The 14,946-nt window shown below is 34.7% G+C and overlaps 3 protein-coding genes across 3 annotated transcripts; all 3 read left to right on the plus strand.

Annotated features, from left to right (window-relative positions):
- The first annotated feature begins 312 nt into the window (after positions 1-312).
- On the plus strand, positions 313-873 carry LOC147542861 (uncharacterized). Its single transcript, XM_086635347.1, has one exon. The coding sequence runs from the start codon at positions 313-315 to the stop codon at positions 871-873; it is 561 nt and encodes a 186-aa protein (XP_086491473.1).
- A 4,369-nt stretch (positions 874-5,242) lies between these two features.
- Positions 5,243-7,488, plus strand: LOC147542862 (large ribosomal subunit protein uL5z-like). The gene is made up of 4 exons (XM_086673362.1): positions 5,243-5,623; positions 6,094-6,136; positions 6,232-6,427; positions 7,048-7,488. Exons 1-4 carry the CDS (start codon positions 5,258-5,260, stop codon positions 7,244-7,246), a joined length of 804 nt encoding a protein of 267 aa, XP_086529488.1. The 5' UTR covers positions 5,243-5,257; the 3' UTR covers positions 7,247-7,488.
- A 394-nt stretch (positions 7,489-7,882) lies between these two features.
- LOC147542863 (universal stress protein A-like protein) lies at positions 7,883-11,345 on the plus strand. The gene is made up of 4 exons (XM_086673363.1): positions 7,883-8,316; positions 9,363-9,484; positions 10,512-10,630; positions 11,046-11,345. Exons 1-4 carry the CDS (start codon positions 8,121-8,123, stop codon positions 11,152-11,154), a joined length of 546 nt encoding a protein of 181 aa, XP_086529489.1. The 5' UTR covers positions 7,883-8,120; the 3' UTR covers positions 11,155-11,345.
- Positions 11,346-14,946: the final 3,601 nt, after the last annotated feature.

Here is a 14,946-nt window from a genome sequence, read left to right on the forward strand (position 1 = left end):
ATAGTTTGGATTTTAAATCCATTTTTTCTTAAAAATAACTTTTACACCACCATTGTTTTAAGCACAAGATAAAGTACAATATGTGAGTGAAAAGAAAAAGAGAAACAGTTTCAGATATCTGTCATAGAAAATAGCAATTCTTATATTTAAAGTTTTTTTTATTTAATCTATATTAATTTATTTATTTTCTATATTTTTAAAAATATTTGAATCCGTAAACCATCACTACACCAAAGACTTTGTTTCTGCAGGTTATATATGAGTAATATAGATGAGAGATAAATCCAAGTTCTAGAGAGAGAGAGAAAGAAAATGGTGGAAAATCAATCTCCCCAAGGTTCAAGAGTGGAAAGAAATACAAATGAAACATCACCAAGAAATGGGTTGAGGAAAAAGAAGAATAATATTTACCCACAAAGTGATGAATCAGAATCAGAACTAGATTATCAAATTGATTGTTCAAGACAAGATTGTAGATCATGTACAGCCACAGTAGTTGGAGATGTTGTTGCAATGTGTTGTTGTCCTTGTGCTCTTGTTAATTTCCTCTCTCTAACTTTAGTAAGAGTACCATTCATAATGGGTAGGAGAGGTTTGAGAATGGTGAAGAAGAAATGTCTAGTATTGGAAAAGAAAAAGATTAAAAGAAAAGAAAGTGATCAAGGGGTAATTAAGAGGGTTCAAAAGTGTAATAGAGGAAGGGTAATTACTCCATTAGAGGGGAATATAGAAATCCAAAATGGGATTATAAGTGATGGTGGTGAGGATTTTTGTGCTAGACTTGAAGCTGAAAGGGTATGGTTGGAATTTTATCAAGCTGGTCATTTGGGATTTGGTAGAGTTTCTTTCACAGGAATTACTGAGGGCAATTGAGGAAATATAATTTGTCGTCCATCTTAGTTGGAGAAAATGATAGAGAGACCGAAAATCGCTATGAATGTGATGAAAATGGTCACGGATTGTCAGGATTGTCGCCCATCTTAGAAGGAGAAAATCCATCTTGGAGAAAAGAAGTTGACGCTCTCCAGTTTCTTATTGATCATCTGTATATATGTTTGGTTTGACTTTCTATTTTTCTGTCATTCTTTTTCATAATTTTTTGATCAATTAAGAATTTGTCGTTTTTAAGGGGTATAAAGACGAAACTACCTGCTTATGATGGTGATAGAGGTTTAATTTCAACTTATTATTTTCATGAACAATATTACTTGAATCTTGTTCGATTCCGTGGAAAGATATACCTGTTGTCAACCAAGGAAAGTTACTTGAGGATTTTATCTTATCCTTCAACTTTTATATCTTAATGTTTGTAATGGTTTGTTATTCTTTTTCTCAAGTGTAATTGAGATAAGAGCATTTTACAACCAAACTAAGGGCAATATTGGCTTGTTTGTCATTCTTTTATGTTGATTGAAGTTGACAATGGAAAATGAATAACGGTTTCTTCTAATTAATCTCACCCCATCATTTTGGTAAGTATATTTTTATGTTCAATAGACTAACGGCGTGAAGTTAGATTGATGTGTGAAGTGAGAGTGATGTCTGATGAGGAGGAGAAGAAGAAGAAATAAAACAAAATTTTTGTTGTTGAAGTCGTCAATCAAAAATTGTCGACCCGGCGATTTTCTACCAGAGAAGAAGGTTGAGGTGGAGATAGGAAAAGACGAGGTGGAGGAGAGATGGGATGAAGAGGAAGAGAGAAGGAGAGATGATGTGGAATTACTGTTTTAACATTTTTTTTTATTATGAGTAATATATATTTTGGTCCTTCGAGGTATTTCTGAAAAGAGTCTATGGGTATATAGTCCAAAATAATGTTCAAAAAGGGTTTAGGATCCAATCTTCCCAAAAAATGGATTTTTAGTCCTTTTACCATATAGACATAAAAACCCTCACTTTCTAAAACATAGTCCCGTCAATGTCCCACATTCATATTTCACGGGTTTTTAATTTGGGGCAGAAAGAATCTGGAAAGGCAAGATTTGAACGTGATTTGGGGGTTTTTATAGGAAGTAACATATTAAGGATATTTTCCAAAACAGATTTAGAAAACGGATATTTTCCAAAACAGATTTTCTCTCTCATCCTTTCAGATTTGGAAACCAAATCTATATATCACTTTCTCTCACTTAACTTTCAGATTTGGAAAGAGTATATTTTCCGAGATCAATTAGCGTGATTTGGGAGTTAATATTCAAAACATATATATCAACTTTCTCTCACTTAACTTTCGTTTTTACTCATGCATAAACACACATCGAATACAAATTATGAAACAAGTTCGTAAATAATGTGTTATTTATGACGAGGAAACCATCATTTGTCATGTATACAACGTAATTTATCATACGTATGTGTGTCATGTCCATTATGTACCATTGAATACTTAGATTATTTTCGGACATAAATTACTTGTTTTTTACGCGTACATATCCATTATGTACCATAAATTATGGTAACATGTTAGGAAATGTAAATCTGAAATCATGTTTTTTGTTATAAAGTATGTGATTTATCATAAATTATGTATACTGTATAGTAAATAACACAACCTTTGTACAACTGAAATGAAATTTTATTGAACAATAATCTGTGTTTTATTGTAAATGAAAATAACATAGTAGACTAGGTAACTTAAAAACAAACTCCGTTGGAATGTTGCCCGAGCTCTCGATCCTTACTGTCTTTGGTCTTCCAGGTCTACCGCGAATCAAACATGGTAGTGTTTTTGACTCTTCATTAAATGTACGTGGTTCATCAAAGTTAGGGGCAGGACTTATATGTTCCTTGTAAGTCTTCACATAAGACTCCGTTATCCAAACAGGATAATAGAAACAATCTTCTTCATTTTATACTTCTATAGTTTATGTGATGATTCATTCCATCAGTGCTGGTTTATTACAAGAAAAAAAACATGTACATTAGTTAACAAAACTTATAATTTATCATAAACGACATTAAACAATGAATGAATTATCCATAACGTTTAATAAACTTCAACATGTGTTGGAGATAAATAGTATTTTAGTTTGAATCACATTGACATTGTAATATAACACAAATATGTGTAATTTGTTATAAATTACATGTACTGTTTCAGATATTACACAATTATACGTACTTTATGAATAATTAAACATTCTTTTTAAATAAGGCTGCTAAAGTATGTATAACTGTTAACAGATTACATATATTTTACATTCTGTTATACAGTTGCAGTACGGCCGAAATTGACGTAATGTACTTTAAAGTATGAAAAATTTAATACGAATTACTTATAATGTGCATTCTGTTAAGAGAAACCGTACGGAATAATATCTTGATCAAAAATTGTACGGATGCAAAGTTCTGATGTGAAGAAATGTCAGAAAATCAAAAACCTAATATCAGAAAATCAAAAATCTAAATTACAAATCTGAAATCTTCTGTATGAAAAAGAGAATATGAAAGATGTTTCGGTCTTAGAAAGAGATCAAAATCTGGTTTGTAAAAAAAATAATTAAAACGATTTATTATCAATAGGAAAACTAAATCTAATGAAATATGATATGATGATTCAATGATAAAGTGATTACAACCATTTATAAACAAAATCATATAAATGTTAGAAGATGTTAAGCGAAAACATAAATTTGAAAGATGGTTTCTTACCTTATAATAAGATGAAACTGTAGATCTTGAAAATAAACTTGATATGAAGAGATATAAATGGAAATGTAGTTCTGAGCTTGTGTATTGGATTAGAAGACGAATGTTTGAAAAACAATCTAATGAAGATGAAACAAGATTTCTGAGTTTAATGGAGGTTTTGTTATGTGAATCGAATTTAGAGAGAGAGAGAATAAAGAGGTTTCGGTTACTGAAAATAATGAATCACGTTTCTTTGTTTAGAAACGTGATTGGAGTGAGAATGTGGGAGATAAAAATGAAAGAAGATCTTTATGAATTTTGAAGATAAATCAGTTATAATATATATTTCTTTGTTTAGAAACGTGATTGGAGAGAGAATGTGGAAGATAAAAATGGAAGAAGATCTTTATGGATTTTGAAGATAAATCAGTTATAATATATGAGGAAGGTTAGATTAGGAATTATGATTTATTTGGTATTCTAGGGATTTGTGTTTTCTCTCTAGATGAGACCAAATGGACTAGATATCCATTTATATTATTATTTTGGTTTTGAAACCCTTTATAGGATTATAGAGGACTATATCTCCTATTAAGACCCGTTTTGTGAGCTATAAACTCAAAAATTATTCTGAAAAATCTAAAAAGAAGTTGGTCTATGGGGACCAAATCGAACTGTCAGACACTTAAAGAGACCGTATAGACACAAATCGGGGGGGGGGGGGTCAAAACAGAATGACCTTTAAGAATATTTTCTTCTTCACTACCACGTAGTTTTTTTTTTGATGAAATCACTACCAAATAGTTGATGCGAAAGAGCGGCACAATGGGTATTGGCAAGTTTTGAAACATTCCCTCACCGTGCTAAGAACATGCCAGCCTCACGATACCTTATTCCTCATGAACCAAAAATACTAAAATAACAGATGTTGATCTTCTTTATGGCCGTTTCTATCGTTGCAAATAACTTTTTCGTCAACAAGTTCGTAAATCAAGAGGATTTTGAAGCATATGGAGGATAATAACTTTTTCGTCTACAAGGCCATAAATTAACCCCACAAAATTCAAAGTTCGTCGATATTCAAATATATTTGGAGGAAATTGACACCTACTCAGTGAGTTTCGCGTTTAAGACCGTAAATCTGAAAAAACGGTCAAAATTAAATGGATTTAGAAAAGGGATATGCATTAGTGTGAGCAAGTGCGCTCAGTGTAGAGCGTAGGTTGAATCAGTCAACCACATCTTCAGACACTGCCCTGTACCAAAGGCGATCTTGGACCACTACACACGACCGTATGGTGTAAGTTGGTTCACATTGAGGAACTTTCTCGTCTAACCCAATGGAGGGGTATATCGCCGAGAGGGGAATGAGACATGAGATCGCGACAATTTAGACCATTTGAAAAGAAAGGAATTGCTGATCGCGTTAATTTTTGAACTAAAAAGTTATATGTCCCCGAAAATGTACACAAAGACATGGTTTCCCTAAAATATTTAAACCTTACAGAAATTACTGGACGAAAGTCCAACAAAACTACTGAACTAAAGTCCAATGAACCTACTTTTCTAAAATCCATCTAACTACTTTATTCATACCCAAATTCAAAGATACAAAATTTGCGCTTCCATGGGATCGGACCTCTGGCCTACCTCTCTATTGGGAGTTTGGGTCTTTGGGACTATAGTCTCTCCCCTGCTTGTTATACACCGTAGCTGTGGTCCAAGTCAGGTTTTTAGGGTTTATTTTGGTCACAGTATATTATGTGTCGCTCGCGATTTTACAGATCGAGGGAGTTGGAGAAGAGAAGTTAGAGAGATAGAAAGGGAACGGAAGATAGAGAGAGAGAGAGAGAGAGAGAGAGAGAGAGAGAGAAAGTTAGAGATGGCGTCGGACAAGAAACTCTCAAACCCTATGAGGGACATCAAAGTTCAAAAGCTCGTCCTCAACATTTCTGTTGGAGAAAGCGGTGATCGACTTACCAGAGCTGCTAAGGTCTCCCTCTCTCTCTCGTTTGATTTGTTAAACCCTAACTAGTAGATCTTGTGCTAAACTGAATAAAGGGTAATTAGTAAACTTGATAAAACATTCAATCTGGAGAAATAGTATATGGTCCTGAATCATCATTTGTTGGTTTTGATTACATTTTGAATTTGTTGTGTAATAATTCATCAATTTCTTCATATATTTCACTTCATCATTACTATCTTATTGTGCATTTTAATGGGGAAAGGAGTAAAGTTGGTAATCGCTTTCGAATTATTTAACAATTGATCTCTGGGTTGTTTAGTTTTTCCTGTTTTCCGAGCTTTGTAATTCATCATTTTATGAACCAGATGTTAAATAAAACCTCGTCCTCGATCATTTCGACTAATAAAATATTTTGTTTTTCTTGCTTGCTTTCTTGGGTTTGTGCTCTTGCTTCTAATCGTAGTCGTTAAGTTATTTATGTTTGGTTTTATCAGGTCCTGGAGCAGTTAAGTGGACAAACCCCAGTTTTCTCGAAGGGTAGGTTTCGTTCATAATCCATTTCGTATTCATGGTTGAACTTTTCTAGTTATAGTCTTGAGTTATAGGCATTGATTGGTATTAAACTATTGCAGCTAGGTACACTGTGAGGTCCTTTGGTATCAGACGTAACGAGAAGATTGCTTGCTATGTTACCGTTAGAGGTGAGAAGGCCATGCAACTCCTAGAAAGCGGGTTGAAGGTGAAGGAGTATGAGTTGTTGAGAAGAAACTTTAGTGACACTGGATGTTTTGGATTTGGTATCCAAGAACACATTGATCTTGGAATCAAGTAAGTTCTTTATCCGTTTTTCTAGATTTGAATAAATATTTGTCACTTTAGTTTCTAGTTTTCTATATTGGTGAAGTTTAATGCGTGATTAATTACCTTTACAATCGAATACGAAGTATTGACAAACGTCTAGAATTGAGAGACAGTGAAAAAATGTTAGCTCTGTGGGTAATGCTTATTCCTTGTTTTTTTTTATGCTTACTGCTTGACCATTAAGTTAAAGTTGCACTCGATAAGTTTTTAATAATAGTGATAGCAAATATCAAAGTTAGAGCATATGAAGATAAAATCTACTCGGAAAAGTTTGAACTCTAGGAACCTTGGATGATCTTCCAACTGCGAATGTTGCTTCACCCATGAATCTTGGCACCTTTGAACGGAATACAGCCTGAAACATGCTAGTTCAAAATTGGAGTTCTTAACTACTTTCTAAGTACGAGTAGCTTTTTATTCGCAATGTGAAATGAACAAGTAGCAAACCATCATGTTGATTTGTTTCAAAATATTATATAATTCATATGTATGACGGAGTAATAGTTTTGTAATTGGCTTAAGCTACCTGTCTTGTGATTATTCATCTTGAGGGCTAGTAAATGAGTAGCTTTTGTCAAATTTTGTAGGTATGATCCTTCTACTGGTATTTACGGAATGGACTTCTATGTTGTCTTAGAGCGACCTGGTTATCGTGTGGGCCGAAGAAGAAGGTGCAAGTCTCGTGTTGGGATTCAGCACCGAGTCACAAAAGAGGATTCCATGAAGTGGTTCCAAGTTAAGTATGAAGGTGTCATCCTCAACAAGTCTCAGAACATCACTGGTTGATAAGTTAGAAATTGAAAGAACTGTACTCTGTTCTTTTGATTATGGTTTTTTGCTCACCAGTTAACTCCCTTTAGATTTTCTTCTCCCTTTAGTATTTTCAAACCTATGAAACAAGAAAGGAAGTTACCTTCCATGATTCATGTTTTTCCATTTTTCTTCCTGTGGGTCTTCACCTCTGTAACTTGAAGCTAATGAATGGTATTATCAAACTAGAAATTGCAATTTTTAAGTTTTAAATGATTGATTTTTTGTTGTCTTTTGATAAGTATGATTGATAGATCCTCACAATATACTGATATTGTCCCAGCTTTTGCTACTTAGGTCAAAGCTCAACGAGTACAAGGTTTTGTTCTCTGTAAAACTTTGTACGTCCACCCAGGCTTCTACCCTAAGTATAAGCGACTCCTAACCATTGGTCACCACATCCCAACTTTCCAACAAGAATGGTCTTCGGCATGCGAGTTTCTATAGGCACCCCATTTTTATAATTGTCTCCCCTAAAGTAAACGTGATAGGAAGGAAATGTGAAATGAGAAATGTGTTCCAACGTGCACAAACGTGTCCTATCATTATAAGATGTGGAATCCCCAAAACACCCTCAGTATATAGTATTGGATTAGTTTTGTAATCTTAGATGATGATTGTTGGGGGTGAGTTTGGTCATTTTCAAAATAGGCGAAGTCAATTGTGTCTTTACCACCAGTCCAGCCCATGTTAGCAAGTTGGCAGTAGCACCTCCTGATCTGCGCCGTATGTGAGCAGAACCTGTTTTTGTCTACACACTTCCAACCCCTGATTTCCCTTTTTAGAGAGAGAGAGAGAGAGAGAGAAGAAAACCAGAGAGCTTGTGATTTAGAGAGAGAGAGAGATAAAGATGGAAGTAGGAGGAGGATCAGAATCGGTTGAAACTCGGATAATGATAGCAGTGAACGAGTCATCAATAAAAGGGTACCCACATGCATCAATCAGTAGCAAAGGAGCATTCGAATGGACTCTTGAGAAAATCGTCAAAACAAACACCACTGGATTCAAACTCCTCTTTCTTCATGTTCAAGTCCCTGATGAAGACGGTACTCTCTCTCTCTCTCTCTAAAATCTTCTTTTCTTTTTTGTTTTGTTTGCTTTAAAATGATACTCTCCATTGACTTGATCAACTCCAAAAATTTAGCTCATTAGGGTTTTTGGGCAAAATCATTTTCAATCATTCATCTAATTATGGATCAGTTCTCTTATTAGATGAGACACATCAACCCAATAGAAAGAAAATTCAACTCATCTTTAGATATTAGTCCATAGTGTTTTAGTACAAATTGTGTTTGATTGTTAGATAGTTAAGATCAAAGCTACCAGATACTCTACCCATCCATTCGTTTCCGTTTCGCCTCACTCTTTTTGGGTGGAATTGCAAACCTGTAACCCAAATTTGGCATACCGGAATCTCCAAACTTAATTAACCTAATTTCTTTATCTATAAGCTAAGCCTTTTTGAGTTGTTAAGTTAAATATTTCTTGTTTAACGAGTGAAAATTTAAGCTTAATAGAGATAAAATGGTTAAGAGTAGGGGTGGTATCTTTTCTATATGCATTAAAGAGGGTATTTATTGTCTAGTAAAAAATAGTCCAAAATGTTCTAGACCATAAAATAACGTAACGACGAACCATGTAAATCTGTTTGTGTTCAGTGTGATCGTTTACTGTTCGATTACTTTTCTTGGTTTACTTGATTTCGTCACAACAAACAAAAAATTGGCCCAGAAAGTTTGACCAATGTATCCATTTCTGCTAATTGAGGTGATATTTTAGTGAACTCTTGCTTCGTTTCTAATTTCATGTTTTCTTTCAAACGAGCTAATATTTGACTAATTTTACTAAACTTATCAAACGCTAGCTCTTTATTGATTTGTAAAATATCAAGGTCTTATTAATTACTATAATTGAAATGTTGGAGGAACTGTTCAATATCCTTAATGTATACAGCTCAAGGATTCATTATTGTTTGTTGCCTTCGGAAACTTGGGGATAATCAGTTTACTCTAAAACGCCCATATGCTATTTTTACGTTTTTGACTTCATAATGTGGATGAGTAATGAGTAATTGTGTTCATGTCTTTGCTAGGGTTTGATGATATGGACAGCATTTATGCATCCCCTGGAGATATCAATGCCGCGAAGAACAGAGACAAGAGAAAAGGGCTTCATTTGCTGGAGTACTTTGTAGAGAGAAGCCACAGCCTTGGGGTAATGCCAAATTTCCCTAAATTTCATTATATGCCATAAGCTAGCTAAGAACCCACTATTCTTTGTTATAAGGGAAGCTTTTTGTCAAGCTTTTGATTTTTTTCCTTTGAATGAAAGATAATATACTAAACAAGTGCTAAGAAAGCACAAAAAGAGACGATACATAATCTTGAAACAGAGAGAGAGAAGTACATAAGAGATAAAATGTTCGCCAATTGTTCATCAATGTAGGTAAGGATAATAATTAAGAATTTAGTGGGAATACCCCAACTATAAATCAAAGCCTTGACCGAGATGATGACTCTTTCTGGACTGCATATAACATCTTTAAACAACCGATTATTCCTTTCAAGCCAATCTCCCCACCCGAATGGCTAAGGATGCTCTACTTGTTCCAGAAATCGTTTCATGGCAGCGAACTTCTCATACTTCCATAAACTAAAGAAAGTGTGTAGAGACAGTGGCGTTGGTTGGGGATGATTAGTAACGAGCTAACCTAAGACCGCAACTTTAAAGAAAACTATAAGAAAGACGAATGTGAGAATCGTTTGCTTCAGTATCTCTTTCATTGAATTGAGTTTAGAATTTGGCCAACATGAAGAGAGATATTTTAGTTGAGATCTTACACATCCATACCTTCTTAAAAGGGAAAGAAACTTGTTGCTGAGAAAAATTGGAGATGTGATTGAAGAACGATTTCACTCTGAAATGACCATCCTTAATAAGATTCTATTTCCTTTTAATTGACCCTAAGGAGAGAATTGGAGGATCTCGAATAATGTCTAGTAAGTTGGGAATCGTTATTAAAGCATCTTCACTTGAGGTTGCAAGCTCTTAGATTTCCTTGACCTAGATGAACACCCGAACTGTTGAATCCTTCTTTTTTCTTTAGATTCTCCGTAGAGTAGGAATTTGAGTTTTAGATGAACCACTTTCGATACATCGGTCCTCCCAGAATCAGATGGAATTTTCATCCGTGACTGCAATACTTCATCAATTTTTCATTTTTAGTATGGGATGCTTGTAGGTCTCTTGTGAAGCATGGATCAAGAGGGGTGATGCCAAGGAAGTGATCTGCCATGAGGTTAAGAGAGTCAAGCCAGATCTACTGGTCGTTGGATGTCGTGGTATTGGCCCGTTCCAGAGGTACACTAAGAACTTGAATTTGTTAATTTACATTCATAGTGTCTACCATGTTAGCGTGTATCTGACATTTTTTGTAATAGAACTTTTCAATGCTTTTTTTTTTCAAAAAAAAATATACGCATTTCTATTCATTAATCAATTTATTGCAGTATGGGTATATCTATGTCTGCGGGGAAATCACAGACTATCTTATAACGGCCTTTAAAATAAAATTGTTTTTCGTAGTTGGAATCATCTGTTTTCTTGGCTACTTCAAAATGCATCCACACTCAAGCACTAATTTACATGTGAAGTAAATATACCTCGGGCATTCGTTGTTAACATTTTCAACCGTGTTTTTCTAGAATTTCCATCTAAAGTTAATATATCCCATCTTCCGACACAAACATTGCTTTCTTCCATATATTCTTTGCAGGGTGTTTGTGGGAACTGTGAGCGAATTCATTCAGAAACACGCCGAGTGCCCAGTAATTGTAATAAAGCGCAAGACAGATGAGACACCACAGGACATTGTTGAGGATTAACTGTTTCAGATTGTGCTCAGATTCTTCGTTTAAGTTTGTTTATTGAATGCTGGTATATAACAGTTTTCTATATTCCAAATGAAAGTGAGAGAAAAAGAAAAACAGAATGCTTTTGATGAAAAAGCTGCAGATATTGTTGGATGATAATGTATTATTAATGTATCTATGAATACGCGTATTATATTCTTCAATAAGCATTTGTAGCTTCTTGAGCAGCTTTTGTTTCTCCTTTAGTTTCACCATATTCTGCAGGTTTTAGCACTCTGCTATTTTCTCCTTTTCCACCTGGTTTCCCTGATGGCATCCTCGGCTGAAACCCGTATTCGATATCACCTCCTATTTCATCGGTCAAGTTATGGTCTCTCCTTGGTTGTTTTAGATGAGATTCTCTAAATGATGGTTTGGGATGGAATTCTCTCTTGGGTTGTTTTATATGAGTGTCTCTGTTGGCTTGTCTCGAACGAGAGCAACGACGAGCACATAATTGACTGATCAAACAAGCAATAGCTGATAAAACTATTACAACACCCAAAACTGCAAAAACAGGTCCAAAAGAACCTTTAGAATGAGAAGAAGGTTGTCTTCTGACAACTTTTGGGTAAATCACTACAGGCGGAGAGAGCGACTGCATCGACATTCTTGGTACGTTTTTCGTTCCCTTTGTATATAGTTGAAGTAGACTGGTAAATGGTCTGATTTTTTCGTTTGCTTCATATATATGCATATAGTCTTGTTCTTTGAGTAGGCACAAAGGCAACTTTGCAGTTAAACCATAGGGAGATGAAACGAGAATATGAAAAGTAGAAGGTGATGATTGATTGATATAATATAGATGGAAAGTTGAAATTCAAGAAGTTTTGGGGAGACTTCTAAAGTAACCCTAGATTCAAGAGATGGGTACAAAGTTTAGATTGGAAGGAAGGGATGCCTTCTGGATTATAGGTGACAAAAAGGATCAACCCCTCTGTGACTTAAATTGGTAGGAGTGTTTGTGTTTTTTCCCTCAACCCCTTCACACCATATCATACTAATTGTGTTTTCATTCTTGCTCATGTGGGATTATCGATTTTTACTTGTTGTATTTTCTCCTGCATTTATGCTATCATCTAATTTATGGTTAGCCTTCAAGTGGTATGTAGCAAGGGGGTTTCCTTCAACCCACTCCAGCCCTGAGCCGTCTGGACTTAAACTGATTTATTAACTTGGACTAGTGCTGGCCGATAGGCCTAGTTGACCCAAAAATGAATCGGCACAACCTTTTAGGAGGTGGATCAATGCAGCACCACATGGCTCGTACTATGTTGACCTGTCACAAGTTTGTCGGGGTGTCAAGGCCCGATAGTTTGGATTCCTAGACCCATTAACCCCGCCCCGTTAAGAACTACAACACGGTCCATTACGACACATGTCGTTCCTGACCCGCCACAGACACAAGACTAGCGAGAAACGAGTAATGTTAAATAAAGATTAATTAATAAAACTTAAGAGTTTAACTTCACAATAATGTCGAGTAAATCTTAATGGGTTTTACTTGGTCGCTTCTTTATGTGGAGAAAAGACACCAACTTCTTAACAAAGAAACGAAGAAAGTAATCAAGTCGTCGGGCTAAAAACAAAAGCCACCACGAAGGTCTTACAATGTCGTTGATGAATGTGAATAGGCGAGGTGGGTACAAACCCACCATGCTCAAAATAGCTGGCAACGGCTCATGAGCCGTCCCTTGCCCAGGTATTCGTTAGACAAAGTAACTTCGGTGAGGTATCTGTTAGACAAAGCTCTTCCACTCTCCCACTTCTCTATTTAACTTTCACGAACTTCTAATTATAGAGATAAACATTTTTTAACGTAAGCGCTCCATAATACAATCCATCTTAATTGGATTTCTCGACAACATAATTTATGAAAAAAAAAAATATAACGAGCAATCACTATTTTCAAAATAGCCATCTTGACAAGCAGTAATGATCTCCATAGGAAAATTTGCACGTGTCTGATTGTTACTGGTCGATTTGAGCTGCATCGTATCACAAGAAAATGACAAAAGAAGTAGCTCAAAGAAAATATAGACAAGCAAGCGTGAAAGTGAGGTCAATGTTGGTCGGCTATTATATGATCAAGTAGGGTTCATATAATTCTCTATTTCATAACAAAATTAACAAACACAAGAATCTATTAGTAATATATTTCAAAACAAGAGAACAAATTAAAGTCTCATATCTAGATCATGTCCACCGTCCAAATTTAAATTCATGAACACAAATTGAGAGAAGAAGTGGCGCCGCCAAATGGTTGCCGATCACACTACATGCGCGTGTTAGGGTAGGTAGGAATATGTATTACATAATTGTAGTCACTATAGTACATGTTGGGTTTATAAAAGTACAATTTATTCACCTAATCCACCAAAACTTAAAATAGCTTTTACATTGAGAAACAAAGATTCATTATTGGTTAATCGTATTTGCCTAGTTTCAAAATTGAAAAATGCTAGAGAACAAGAAGTTTCATATGAATTTTAGGGGCAATTCGATGTGCAGGATACGTTGGAAGCCACATCATAATCTTACCATAAGTTTGGCCGGAATTTTTTAATCTCAAGCACCATTGTTTAAATTTTATTTTCTTCCTTGTTTCCTGGTTATTTGTTGAGCGGATATCTATGTCTGACTACTCTTTACTATTTTCGGTTCTTATGTGAAAGAATGAAAATGTGTTTACATTATTGTGGAATGAGAAGCATTCGAATCTTAACAAATGTATTTAATTTATTCCGAGTTATTTGAGCGACATACAATTTTGGGTGTTATATATGTTTTTTCTTTTTATCAGAGCATCTCCAATGCAAGACTCAATCTTAAAATCTTAAGTGCCACCTAGGACTTTAGAGTTTTTTTTGAGAAAAAACCTCTCCAATGCAAAACTCAATTGAGATCTTAAGTTGATGTGGAAGCATTAAGTTTTAAGATGTCTCAACTAGAAACTCTATTTTTGAGATCTCTTTTGAGAGTCTTAAGTGTCCTAGTCATCAAATTTAATTTTTGAACCAATAGAAAGTTTTTCTTTCTCAACTACTTTTTCCTATTAAATGTATGTATGACATGTGTATCTATTAGAGTTTTTTAGAGTGTTGCATTGGAGAAGGACTTGAATTAGAGACACTCAAGTTAGCCACATAGGAAAGAGAATCTCAATTGAGACTCAACACATAAGCCAAATAAAGTTTTTTTTAAGTTTTGCATTGGAGATGCTCTCAGCATTGTAATTGTGAAAGTAGGGTAACAAGAATTAGCCAACTATAAAACTATAGAGTGCAAAACTACAACTAACACGAAGAAACAAATATTATCATTAACCACCAAGTTATCATATCGTGATTTATTATCATTGTTTATTTTTATTTTCATTATTTAATATTTATAAATATTTTTTTTCATGAAGTTCACTCTAGTTAAGCTTTTACATATTCCTTGTTCTCTAGTCATTTCGATCCAGTAAGCAGAAAATACTTTTTTTTTTATCACGAAGTTCATAACCTCATTTAAAACATGCCACATTATGTAAAAGTTGGATAAATGATAGCCTAATAGCCTAATAGACTACTAGTAGGTACTAAAAACTTATAGAGTTAATTCCTATATGGCCCCCTACTTTGTGACCAGCTTCCTTTATGGTCCCCTTTTTTTCGTAAATTCAAATATGGCCCCCTATTTTCAGGTAAATGTCATTACTGCCCTTCTTAATAATAAATTTAAAACATTAAAAAAAAATTATTTCCACCTCACCCCTCTCTC

This window comes from Eschscholzia californica, unplaced genomic scaffold (genome assembly GCF_041429995.1).
Source record: "Eschscholzia californica isolate CP2 unplaced genomic scaffold, dmEscCali1.0.p SCAF_4, whole genome shotgun sequence".
Classification (NCBI taxonomy): Eukaryota; Viridiplantae; Streptophyta; class Magnoliopsida; order Ranunculales; family Papaveraceae; genus Eschscholzia; species Eschscholzia californica.

What these genes read in the sequence shown, in the direction of transcription:
- LOC147542861 (XM_086635347.1), top strand. Translation starts at nt 313, where the DNA reads ATGGTGGAAAATCAATCTCCCCAAGGTTCAAGAGTGGAAAGAAATACA.
- LOC147542863 (XM_086673363.1), top strand. Translation starts at nt 8,121, where the DNA reads ATGGAAGTAGGAGGAGGATCAGAATCGGTTGAAACTCGGATAATGATA. An exon ending in TCAAGTCCCTGATGAAGACG is followed by an intron (nt 8,317 to 9,362) that starts GTACTCTCTCTC and finishes TGTCTTTGCTAG; the next exon opens with GGTTTGATGATATGGACAGC. An exon ending in AGAGAAGCCACAGCCTTGGG is followed by an intron (nt 9,485 to 10,511) that starts GTAATGCCAAAT and finishes GGATGCTTGTAG; the next exon opens with GTCTCTTGTGAAGCATGGAT.
- LOC147542862 (XM_086673362.1), top strand. Translation starts at nt 5,258, where the DNA reads ATGGGATCGGACCTCTGGCCTACCTCTCTATTGGGAGTTTGGGTCTTT. An exon ending in GACTTACCAGAGCTGCTAAG is followed by an intron (nt 5,624 to 6,093) that starts GTCTCCCTCTCT and finishes TGGTTTTATCAG; the next exon opens with GTCCTGGAGCAGTTAAGTGG. An exon ending in CACATTGATCTTGGAATCAA is followed by an intron (nt 6,428 to 7,047) that starts GTAAGTTCTTTA and finishes CAAATTTTGTAG; the next exon opens with GTATGATCCTTCTACTGGTA.